This window comes from Taeniopygia guttata, chromosome 5 (genome assembly GCF_048771995.1).
Source record: "Taeniopygia guttata chromosome 5, bTaeGut7.mat, whole genome shotgun sequence".
Taxonomy (NCBI): domain Eukaryota; kingdom Metazoa; phylum Chordata; class Aves; order Passeriformes; family Estrildidae; genus Taeniopygia; species Taeniopygia guttata.
In genome coordinates, this window is record NC_133030.1 from 58,281,804 (window position 1) to 58,294,709 (window position 12,906).

The following is a 12,906-nucleotide window of genomic DNA, read 5'->3' on the forward strand; positions in this document are numbered from 1 at the left end:
ATATTCTCCCTCACAGATTCCTTAATACTGCATTTATGCTCTCATACATCTTTTTATACTTTAAGCTTTCATTATGTAATTTTTCCTCTGATAACTGCTACCTGTTGTCTGTCTCTGATTTTCAAATAGTGAAAATTTTCAGTATTTCTTATGGTGATAAAGCTCTGCTTTCTAAGTATGTTATTCCAGGTTTTAGCTGTGTCGACTCATCTTGCAAGAATTCTCATGACTTTGCTGTATAAAATTAGTAAAATGTTGCACTTTAAGAGAGTAGCAGAAGCTTCAAAACATTGTTTGTGTGACTGTATTTAGAATTCCAAATTGTTCTGATTTTTATTTTACATTCTACTTTGTCACTGTAATTGTTCTTGTAAAGTGTCCTTTCTTATAAACTGAACTTTGAATGTATTCTAAAATTGGATGTAGTTTGAGAGAGCGGAATAGCATCTTGCCTGAAATGTCTATTTTTAAAAGAAGTTGGGTTTTGTGGGTTTTTTTTAATAGAAATGTTCTAATTTTGTTTTTGTAAATTCTTACCTCCTCACAGCTGGCGTATTGCATAGTACAGTTTCTGGAGAAAGACCCCTCACTCACAGAACCAGTAAATATTTCTTTCATACTTTTTTTTTTTTTTTTTCCACTACAAATGGTTTACCCTGTAGAGGGAAAAGTAAAAAAATCTAACTTCTTTTTCCTTCTAATTTAGGTCATTAGAGGTTTAATGAAATTCTGGCCAAAAACGTGCAGTCAGAAAGAGGTAAGTGATAAGCTAGTAGTACAAAGAAAAAAAGAGTTCTTTTGCTCTAAGACATAATAAGCAGAGAATCTTTAAATAATTTGTGGTTGATAGCACATGCTGTGGTGAATCTTGGTATTATTTCTTGCAGATGTTTTTTCAGTACTTTAATTCTAATTTTTTGAACAGTTTTGACTGTGAAAAGTTTGATAAGTCTGGTTTCTAGTCACAAAATAATTCCTTGTACTGCTGCAGAGAACTTTCTACAAAGGAGAAAATAAACATAGTTCAGGATAGGTTCAAAAACTCTGTTAGATTTGGAATTGTTTATATATGAAGGCAGTATTTTTCCAGTGAGGATGAAAGATACTTTACGTGTTGTTTACCTGCTAAACATGTTAAAGTTGCAGTTAAACATGTGCATTTTTGTTTCAGGTGCACATCAGAGTTTCCCTAGTGTGAGGTTTTGTGAAAAAGCAAATCTGTTATTTTCAATATTATTCTCAAAAATGAGGTAAAATTAGGAGACTCTCCTCAGTTATTAAAGTTTAAGCCTTGGTTGTTCATATCTTTTTATGAGACAAGGTTTTCAGCTATATACTGGTGCAATTCTGAATTTCATTCAAAATACTTTACATGCAGCACTTGAAGAAGAAACTTGTCCTTGTTTTAAGGGACTGAGTCAAAAAGCTGCCAGTGGTAGAACTGATGACATTTTTTGAGAAAGGGTCTCACTGAGCTAGTGAGGTTTCAATTTCTTCCTGAAGCAGTAGAATTTGGAGGTTACCAGCATTCTGCAGAACAAGATGATTGGGAGGTTTTACATTCAATGTTTTCTTTTTTGTCTTTAGGTCATGTTCCTAGGAGAGCTGGAGGAAATCTTGGATGTAATTGAACCATCACAATTTGTCAAAATCCAGGAACCCTTGTTTAAACAAATTGCCAAGTGTGTCTCTAGCCCTCATTTTCAGGTCAGTGGTAAAGGTTATTGTTTATATAGGAATGTATAGTCTCAGTTTCAAACATAACTCCCGCCAAATGTAAATATTAGTCTATGTTATGTTTTTAAATACTTGTGTTCTGTGGAAGAGGATATGTTGTGGTGGAAGGTTAGGTCTGAGCTCCATGAATAACTTGTTAGAGGTGTTTGGGGTTACAGCACAGAGCTTGTCCTTCTGAGCCCCTCACAAATCCTTAACCTGTGTCCAAGCAGACTCTGAGCCCTTCTCACTGTGGGTGGCAGGTGCTGGCTCTGTAGACCCTGCAGGATGGATTTGCTCCCTGCTTTTGGTGCAATTCTTGTGCAGTTTCTGTTTTCTGACTTGATTCCTCCTCACCTTGTAACCACGTGTCTGGTTAGAGGTGACACAAACTGTAGCCTATTTTAATCACATTGTATAATGGGAGGAAGGGGAATGAATGGGATGTAAATGGAGATGTGAAGAGGATATGGAGTTCATGGCCTGTAGTTCTGTCCTGGCACAAAGATACATGTGATTTTCCAGCTCTTCCTTGGACTACATCTTTTTTAAATTATAATTCAGAGCAGCATCCTCCTTCCTAACCTTCAGCTCTTCTCCAGGGTAATTACTGTCCTTAGTACCTTCCCCACACTTAAGATTTCTCCTCTCTTATCCAGCCCAGCTATTGGGCCTTTCCCTGTCTCCTTTCTTTGGTATCCCAGCACTGCTGGGTTTGTTTCCAACTGCACTCTTCCTGATTTGGAGGGAAAGGGTGATGGGAAGTCTGTCTGCTCTTCCTTCCCCTCCTCAATTGCAGCACTGATGCTGTGTCTGCACCCAGTCTGCAGTGAGCAATAACACATTGCTCAGGAAATAGAGAGTGGGTGCTGTGGGATCAGAGCTACAGGATAGAAATTAATTCCATAAATGCATGTTATGCTACTGATTACTGTAGTTTAATTCCAAAACTAATGACTTCTGGTAGCTCATCTTTGTAGAATTTATTTGTGATTTGTTTTTCTATCAGAAAATCACAAAATTACAGATGTCTGAATTCCTGTTAATATTTTATTTCTTTGACTCAAAGGTGGCTGAAAGAGCGCTGTATTATTGGAATAATGAATACATCATGAGTTTGATAGAGGAGAACTCAAATGTTATACTTCCCATCATGTTTTCCAGCCTTTACAGGATTTCTAAAGAGCACTGGAATCCGTAAGTCTGTGCATTTACACTTTATCTCTTACCATTTGACATCTCACTGATAAACTCAGGGAATGTCTGCTGAAGAACATCTGAATGGGAGAGATGCAGACTCAAAGCTGCTCTGAGCAAGTGCAGCTCTGCTAATGACAATATATATTAGCCTGCACATGAGCTTGTCTCAGTGTTTTTAATTAACTGGTATGTGTACAAAAATCACTACTTTGTAGGATAAAAATAGGTCTTCTAACAAGTTGGAAAAAAGAAGAAATTAAATGTTACATTGTTATTGAAGGAAAAATGTTGCTCATCAAGTGTTTCTCCTACGCAGTTTTTTTATAAACGGGTTGGCTTTTAAGCCTGATTGTAAATTGTCTAGAAGAATATCACTTGGCATTAATAAAGCTTTGTGGCTGTATCATCAACTGATACCTCTGGGAGACTTGGTGTTGCATTTTTTTAAACATCCATGAAACATACAGACAGTATATTCTTAGGTTGGGTTGTTTTTTTCTAAATTTATTTAAATTCATCTGTTCTCTATGATAATAATTGAGCAGTTTCTTAATATTGATGTTGTGATAATTAGGCAATTTTATTTTAAACTGAATGAACTAGTAAAAAGTGTTTTTATGAAAGATTCTATTACAGCAAGATGATATATATCCTTTATTTTAGTTAGAAAGTTTTTTCTAAGTCAAGATGATTAGTATTTAGTAAACCCAGTATTTTTAATGAACTGTGCTATGTTCAGGTCTCAGTTCTTTGATACCTTACTGTAAATATTTCATTTCTTCAAACATCAGTCTTTTTGTTCTGTACCTAGTCAAATTCTGAAGTTTGTGTGCTTACATGACAAATCTAATGCTGCTGGAAAGCCTCTGTAACTTAACACTGCTCACAAAAGGACACTTTCCATGGCACAGTACTCCAGTACCAGTCTCCAACCTTTTAATAGTAGGCACTGGGATGCTTCTGGTAATGAGAATATTCCAGTATCCCAGTTCAGACTTTTCATACCCTTAGTAATTTTGTTACATTTTCCTTCTAATTTTACGAGCCAGGTGAAGACACATCTAAAATAAAGGAGCTGTTTAAAGAATTTTTATATTTTTAAGAAAGTTTTTCACATAGGCAACAAAAATTAAGGTTTATTTTAAGAGATGAGAGAGACAGGGGTGTGTGGGAAATGGCACATAGTTTGTGTGTCCTGTAAGGATTAGCTCCAAAGGTTCCTGGCACTTGTAGTGTTAATTCATTGCCTCCTGGCTGAAGAGCTGCTTCTTCAGCAGCCATGGGTCAGAATATAACAGCCAGAGTAGTGGATCAGGAACTCTGAAAGGGAAAATGAATATGAACTGTATGAGCACAAGGAAGTCACTCTTGAAATACAGCTTTGTATTTTGCATAGATGCACTGAATATTCAGCTTCATAGAAGAGTCATAAGGAAATATGAATCACTTTCATTTTGTGTTTGAATTCTATTCCTTCTGCCAGCATTGATGATTTGAATCTCTGAAGTTGCATTCAGAATTGCTCCACAGCATGAGGGAAGAGACTGTAGTTATATGTAATAGCTTTCTCTTGTTTGTCTTTTACCTTAGAGTTTTGGCCTGCTTCATTTCAGTTGTCAGTAGGGATATGAAAGCTGATTCTCACATTTAAGCATGTTAATCAAAAGTAGTTTCACTGAAATCGAAGAATTTACATAACCATACTTGCAGGAACAGAATTGGTCACAGAAAGGCTGGGAAGAGAAGACACTTTTTATTTCACGTTTGATTTCACCTGAAACTAATGGATTCCTTTCTTTCTTCTTTTTCCATCTTTCACAGGGCTATTGTGGCTTTAGTCTACAATGTGTTGAAGGCATTTATGGAAATGAACAGCACCATGTTTGACGAGCTGACAGCCACTTACAAGTCAGATCGTCAGCGGTAACTTTTTAAAGCTTTTTTTTGTCAGCTGTGCCCAAGGCCTGCAGTTTAGTTCTTCCCTTACACTCAGGTGCAGTTGCAGAATCTCAGACATAATAGACACTGCCCCATTTTTACCCTTGCCTGCTTGTTAGGCTTCTCATTGCAGCATGTGAGATTGTGTGCAGGTTGTTCTTTAGGCTTTATTAAATACAGGGTCCATTGCATGAGGAATCCACATTCCTCATGAAATTCCTTTTTGACTCGACATTCCAAAACACTTCAGTGTATCAAGATCTTTAATGATAAAAGGAAAACAAGGGTTTAAAGGTAACACTTTGCTTAAAGACTTTAAAAAATAAAAGTTAGACTGAGGTTTGGAAAGAGACATGAGGGAAAAACCTAAGATATGATTTTACAAGCTGCTGTTTGTTGGCTGGATGTGATCTTAAAGCAAAGAGACATCTCTCAACCTTTTTATTTCTTATTCAGATGTCCTGCTATATCTGAGTCTTTCAGCATGTAGGATCCATTAAATACACCACTGATAGAGGCATTAGTTCAACTCCAGTGGCTTCTTGTCTTTTCTCCCATTTTTCCTAATCTTTATTTCTCCATTACAGTGCAGCATCTTTTCTCAAAAGTTTCACCTTATGCAAAGATTAGGTGGAAAAAAGGAGCAAATTTCAGGAACTTTGAACAGGCTGCAACTTCTTTCAAGTCATACCCAAGTAATGCAAAGAGCACTGCATGTCAGCAGAAGTTTTTAGGGTAGTCCAACCTTGAAAGTCTCTTGGCTCTTGTAATTTTTTGACTTGTGTGGCTGGAGTCACTGGCCTTTCATTCCACTTTGTTTTATAGCACATAAAAAAAATCTGCACATAACAGGCTAGTTCATTAATATGGTATTTTACTTGTAGAGACTTGTTTAGAGATATATTTAAACTAAGAAGCCAGATACTCTTGATATGTATTGATAAATAATGGCCAGTCATGTAGTGCAGTAGAGACAAACTGTGTGGTTTCCTAGCAAAAAGACAGAGAAATTTAGGAGTGATCATCTAGTCCACTTAAGCAGCTTGGTGACCTGAATCAATTTGTGGTTGCACTTTGCCCCTTAAGATGAGAAGTTCTGCTCTGAACAGGACCAGATGCTGCAGTGGTGTGTCCCATGTCTGGATAATGGGGGAGGTTTAGTGGCTGAACAGCACAAAGAATTTATTTTGCACCTGCTGACACTGTATTTCTTACCAAGGCTGGTGCTAACCATTTCACCATTTATATTTACTTCTTATAATTTTAAAATCTGAATGTACAAGCCAGGGTATTTACCTTAATGTTTTCAAAAAATCTTTAACATCTCAATAAAACCACATTTCAGAAGGGTAGCTTTGATATCACTTAAAACTTGAGGAGAAATAAATTCAATATTAATGGCTAAGATAGGTCAAATAGGTAAGTTGGATGAGGTGATCATCCTCTAACAGACCTTTAGGTAAGCAGGCACATATTTATTTCTTAATGATTAGAAGATAAATATTGGTAAGTAGCCTGAAAATGTAAGGCTATTTCACTTATTCTTGTATTTAATTTTAAAAACTTTCTAGTAACAATAAGGCTCTTTATTTCCATTTACTGTTCTTCAGGGATTTATCTGAAAGTTGTTTGTATTTTTTATATGTTTAAAATCTTCTTGGGAAATCAAAATTCCAAACAAATTAGCCAGATGTTGGTATGTTGACTGAATCAAAGTGTGTAGGAATGTTTCTAATCCCTTGAAATACTTCTCAAGACTTCTGTAATGTGACTGGCAGGGAATCTGTGTATCTGTCATTGTTAGATTTCCATTTCGTCTAAGCCTACAAGGTGATGTCATAGAACTTGAAAGCATTTTGTGCCTTGCACTCTCAAGGAGATTTATTCACAGTAAGCTGTGGCAGAGACAGGAAATTTAGAAAGCAAACAATGCAGGTAAAGTAAATGTTAGGTTTGCTGTTTAATTTTCTCAAATCAGCCACTAAAGTCTGTTGTTAAGGCAAATGCTACATAGATATTCCAGGAATTTGTTGTGGGAAAAGAGTAACTCACTGAATAAAAGGCACATCTTGTATGTTGAACTTTGCCTTGGTTGGTGCTTTAGCCAGTAATCAATGTAATTAAAAGTAGTGATTCTAAAAGAATAAGGGAATACTTTCTAGAAAGTTGCTGTGATTTACAAGCATACTTTATGCATAAAGTTGCATACCATATGCAACTTTATGTAGATCTTAAACATAAAAATAATTGCATAACTTAGTCCAAAATGTTAATGTTTATAATTTTGACGGTTCTGTAGTAAAAGTCCACTGCATTTATTAACTCCTCATTGCAAATTAGTGTCTATGAACACTGTCACTTTCCTCAGCTTACATTTTATGCTCTTTCCATACTGCTTTAGTTAAATTTATGTAGGTAACAAAAAAAAAAGAAAATCTAAAAATAAAAGTTAAATATATGCTAGGAAAATTGCAGTTGTGTTCAAGAAAATTAGTGCAGCTCTTTAATGTCAGCTATATATTTTTTAATATAAATATTATACAATCTTCTCTCCTGCTAACTGTTTGTTTTATTTCATCTGTCAGTGAGAAGAAGAAAGAGAAAGAGCGTGAAGAACTGTGGAAAAAACTGGAGGATTTGGAATTAAAGAGAGGTCTTAGACGTGATGGAATAATTCCAACTTAACAAAAAAATAAAACAGCATTATTAACCTGTGGAGTCACACATTTATGTAGTAGAAGATGGAGCAACAGTTTTCTGTATTGTGCAACTTTACATTAGATTTCACATTTGTTTCATTATTACAACAGCACTGTATATACCTGTCTCTAAGTAAAGGAAAAAAATAAGGACTTTAATCCAAAGTTTGGACAACAGATGGACTTCTCAGAACTTTGCAAACATAATCATTGTTTTAACCCTTCTTTAAAACCAGTCTTCAAAGATCTGTTGATGAAAATTGCAATGTCAGATTCCATTGTCAGGACCTGTTCCTTATTTATCGTTAGCAGAGAGTATAATACAACTTTCAAATGTGAACAATCTTAAAATTTAGCTTGTCTTTCTGCTAAACTGTTACGTGTATTTATAGTAAAAGAGAAAAAAGACTGTCATTTCCATATGAGTTTGTGTAACATCCTCCTTCTCTGGATAACTTTACTGTAATTTGACTTTCTTTTCCTTTTGCATATCTTCATAAGTTGAATGTCCATTCAGATCAGGGCCATGAAAAACATTGGTCCTGAATAAAAGTTTTGTTTACTGGTGTGAGCAGTTTTTTAGTACCAGGCTGTCTCTGGTGCTTCCTTAATTTGAACATTAGGAATTAAAAAACAAGTAGGTGATAAACATAGTAGGAAAGGGAGCTTTGGATTCATGCACCTATTTATTGCAAATCCAAATTAGTGTCCACAATCCATGGAAAAAAAATGGGCAGTGGTAACACCCTGGATTTCAATACCTAACCAGTATTAGTGATGCAGCATTGGACACGTGTACCAGAGTTGGTTTAGAAACATCAATTGCTAAATTATTACAGTATGTTCTTATTGGACCATTCTGAAAGAATAAAGACACATGCTAAACAACAGAAGCATGAAATTGATCTTCAGTGGTCATGGATCTAATTGGAAATTGAGTTGAGATAGCAGTTTGGACAGTTTGGAGTTGTTGCCTTACTTTTTAATATGTATTTATAAAGTGTTCCAGCAAAAGAGGATGTAGCCTCTAAGAAACATACTCTAGTGTTTTTGTGGTTCTAGTACTATTACTCATCACAGTACCAGCCCTATGGTCTTAGCTGGAAAGGATTCTGGATAATACACTTCTGCATTCTCATCTGGATGCTCATTCCTAACTACTGTATTTGTTACCAAAAGTGGTTCTACAAATGCTACTGAAAAAAAAAATTCTGGAAATCCTAATGTTCTGAGTATTAATAATAAAGTTTAAAATGCTTTTATATCAAAGGTGCATTGTGACCAAATTGTTTAAAACAAAAGAGGAAAAAAAATTACAAAAACAAAGAGGAGGGCTGTATTATAAGTATACATTATTGGCTATCTGCTTTGTATTTGAAAGTGGAATCTTACATCTTTGGTAGGTAAAATGCTGATAAGACTTCTGTACAGTATATATTTAGCTAATGCAGTTGCATTATTCTATACCGGAAGGTATGTGTTTCAGGATTTTTCTCCAGGATGCTTTTGAACTGTTATAGACATATGACAACAGTGAATTGATAATCCTAAACCATCAATCCAGCAGTATTTACAGTATAAAAATGAATTGGTGTTCATGAGTCTTTGTGATAGTTGCAAACATGAATTTATGACCTGTTGCCATTGATAGAAATACAGTATAAATACAAGCTTGTATATTTTTCTTCCTACCATTTAAATATACAGTAGAATTTGAAGTTTTCTTGTTTTCAGGCACGGAAAAAAGGTAAAAAAGAATTCCCTCCTAGACTACTGACTGTTTCAGGATTATCAGGTCACAGTTTGTACTCCTGGGTCTGCACACACAAATGTTGTAAACTCAAGGCTTTGTAAGAACTTGACACTGTTAATTCTGGGAAAAAAAAAAAAAAGTGGAACTAGTCATATGCAACACCAAACAAACATGATTTAATGGGATTATTATGAGCTTCTTTTAAGAACATTGACTGGGACTCAATGTAAATTAGGCAGTTACTGTCATAGTTGAAACATTTTATTTTAAAGTGCTGAAGCGAAGGTGCAAGCTGAAATACTGAAGATTAAATAAATTTATAACAAATCATGTCCCTTAGCCCATTGATTTTGACAGTCTTTTATTTCTGTTACCAAAAAACCCCAAACTTGCTAGTGTGATTTCTGTGTGAAATGATCATTTCACAGTACAAGAGGGTGGACTCAAACTCATGCTCAAAGACTGTGTTCCATTGTGAAAAACTGAGAAAGAATGGAGGAATAAAACTTGATGTTCTTCACCTGGTGGAGTAAAACACAACAATGTGAAATTAGAAAAAGCACCTTGTCCTGTACTTAGAGTTTAGGTGAGTGTTGTTTGTTCATAACTATTTTTGGTTTGCCATGTCATTCTACTATTGATCATACAAAACTGACCAGAACCTGGTGGGTTGCAATATTTCGTGGCCTCTGCCGCGCGGACAGCGGGGAGTCTGACATTTATAGATGATTTATCACTTCTGAGAAGGAATGTTCCTTTAAGGAGATGACATGCTGTTGGTATGAAGTCACTTGACTCTAAAGGCTGAAGAAGCACCTACTGCCAGGACCCCGTGTGTGCCGCAGCCCCAGCGCCGCGTCCGGCCCCGCAGGGCTCCCACTGCTCCTGCTGGAGCTGCAGGAAGAGGAAGAGGAAGAGGAAGGCAGCCCATGGGCCCAAGTGTGATCAGTCCGTCATAAATCACGCTTTTGTTTGCTTCTTGAGTTCCACAAACCACCTTTGCTGGTGTCAGTGTTGTTCTTGACTGGCGTTGGGTGGTCCTGCGTGTCCTGGGCCACATTGGTCTTAGGGGGAAGGGTTGAGCACTGCTCACAGGAAGGAGCTGCAAGGGCGTTGGGTCGTGGGGATGTAACAACTGTACAAGTAAAGTTCCTCTCATACACTCTGAATTGACCACATGTTGCTTTCTTCATCTTGCACGTCTCCCTTACTGTTTTCCTTTTGTTGCTTTCAAGTGTTTTTTGTCTCTCTTCCAGAGGTTGGAATGCTTTAAATAAAAGTATTCTCATGCCATTGGAGCATTTGCTAGCAGGGTTATGGTAAATTTAATCTTGGTTTTGTTAGCATAAGTAAAAGAGTTTAATTTATTTTTTTATCTGTTCTCATATATGGAAAAATTGAGGGTGTTGGAGCCAAGAATTGCTTGAGTAAGAAATGCAGCAGCTGTACTTGCATTATACGTGTGGAAGTACAGCCTGAGGCTCACTCGATGGAAAAGAAAATATATTAGGAGCTCTAAAAAGCTCTTTATTGTTTTGTGAGGAGTGGGAAAGACGAGATTCTTCCCCCTCCAAGTAAAACTGACGTAACTTCCTTTTAGTATTGTCTTTGAAAACAAAGATGCCCTTTTCTCTTAATTGTGACACCACTATCCCAAAGCAGTAGCCCTTAAAGAAGACAAAGGTGATGATGCTCAAGGTTGAAGAATGTTTTTATTTAGTTATAGCTTTTTAAATTTGGCTTGTGATTTCCTTTGCAGCTCCAGAATGAGCCATGAATTAGTTCTTTATTGGTATGTTCAGCAGATTTTATGTAGCCCAATTTTCCATTTTGAACTCTATGAAACAGCATCTTGAAAGAGAATGGAACTACTTTTGGTTGAAAACTTTTATCCAAGTGTTGCTTCCAATCCACAGAAGCGTGTGCTTTTTATCACGACCTCTCTGAGTAAGAATTTTTGTTACTTGGATTACCTGCTGTAAATATGTTGTATTCATAACCTCATGGAGCCATGAGTTTTCAAATATAAATAGTACCAATACATTTCTTCTTCTTGTCCTATTTTTGATTGTAGTATAGCGAATGACCTGTCATGCTTTTTGTTTCAAGGTTAGCCTTAGATTCATAGATCTTAATATTTTAGCATTTCATTGTTTAAGCAGGAGAGGGCAGCAAAAGTTCATTTTTCCCCATAGGAATGCTCTGGTCTCATTACTGTTTTTAAACTTAGCTGCATCTAACTATCTGTGGGTAGGGGGAAAAATGAAACTTTTTTATATATATTAAAAGGTGCATATGAAAATATATAGACTGGTCCAACCAGACTGTGAAAATGTCTTCTACTCTACATCCAAGTAATAAAATATCTTCCACCTCTGGATGAAGTACAAGCAGGTCTTAAACTCTTGGATTCAAATGTCATTCTTTGGAAACAGTTTACTTTCTTAAAAATGGTATCAAAGAAACTCAAACTCAATGGTGCTCCCAGCTATAAATGTGTTACCTTCCTCTTTTGCACATGCTCAAGAGGCTCTGTACTGCGGGTGCATCTAAATAAAGAAGCAATGAAGTGTTTTCCAGGTGCTTGGCTTTTTTTTCCACCTCCTCCCATCTAAACTTCATGAGCCTTTTCAACAATGAACTTGGAGCAGTCAGCTGCCTGTCCGCATGTATCAAATGTAAGGAATCTTGTCTGGAGAAAAAAAAAAAAAACAACAAAACAACCAAAAAATGAAGCAATGAGGTGGTAATTTTAAGTTTCAGCCAGAATTACTACAGCAAACACGAGGTTTTCATTAAATTAATTCTTTTCAGAGGTCCTCTGATGATGAGGTGAGTATCCTTGTACCTCACACAACCCTGCTGTGAGGGAGGTGAGGAGCAGGGGATGCAGGAAAGAGGCATTAAAGCCACACAGTGATCTTTGAGAATCCTCTGCGCCTTCCACTGTACACCTGGTGAAGGAATTTGTTCCTTTATGGCAGCACTCGAGTGTTGGAGTGCTCGTGCTGCTCTGCCTTGCAGCTCAGAGGTGAAGGGAAAGGCTGGAGGTCATCAGGGGAGAGCCGTGGATAGAGCCTGGAAAGGGGCACTGCAGGTGAATGGCTTTAGCAGCACTGGAGGAGAGCTGGTTGCTTCAATAAAATGAGAAAATATTTATTAAACATCTGATTTTTAAATACCACGGGTTTAACATTATTTGTTCCAATAGTCTAATCCTTAATTCTTTCCAATTTTTTTTCCAACTTTAATTTTATTCAGTTGGATCTTGCCTGTCAGAAGAGCTCATTATCACAAATCTCTTTAAATGCTTGTAAGACAATACTCAGAGCAATTCAGTTTAACAACTCCATGTCTCTCTACTTTCTTATTGCAAGGCAAGTATTTTCTAAAGTTAAAAAAAAAAAAGAACATGCAGTAAGTTGGCCTCCAGGGTAGGATTTGTCTTCTTACTTGGAAGTTAGAAATCAACCTTTACAGGATTGGAGTTAAAAACTTAAATTAGTTTCCTACTTTCAGTAATGATAATTGCTTTGCTAATTTTTCATCTTGGTCTTTCTTTCTCAGGGATGTTTTGGTTTCTCATGCAGCAGCAGAATG

The 12,906-nt window shown here is 36.4% G+C and overlaps 1 protein-coding gene across 4 annotated transcripts in view; it reads left to right on the plus strand.

Moving 5' to 3' along the window:
• The window catches only part of PPP2R5E (protein phosphatase 2 regulatory subunit B'epsilon), a 71,413-nt gene extending 60,938 nt beyond the window's left edge, over window positions 1-10,475 (plus strand). For all 4 annotated transcript variants that reach the window (XM_002200596.7, XM_012574218.5, XM_072930503.1 and 1 more), the window contains 6 exons: window positions 548-601; window positions 707-757; window positions 1,588-1,707; window positions 2,786-2,913; window positions 4,738-4,839; window positions 7,440-10,475. In XM_002200596.7, coding sequence (XP_002200632.1) covers window positions 548-601; window positions 707-757; window positions 1,588-1,707; window positions 2,786-2,913; window positions 4,738-4,839; window positions 7,440-7,539 — 555 coding nt within the window. In that variant the 3' untranslated portion in view covers window positions 7,540-10,475. The remainder of the gene's footprint in view (window positions 1-547; window positions 602-706; window positions 758-1,587; window positions 1,708-2,785; window positions 2,914-4,737; window positions 4,840-7,439) is intronic.
• The last annotated feature ends 2,431 nt before the right edge of the window (window positions 10,476-12,906 follow it).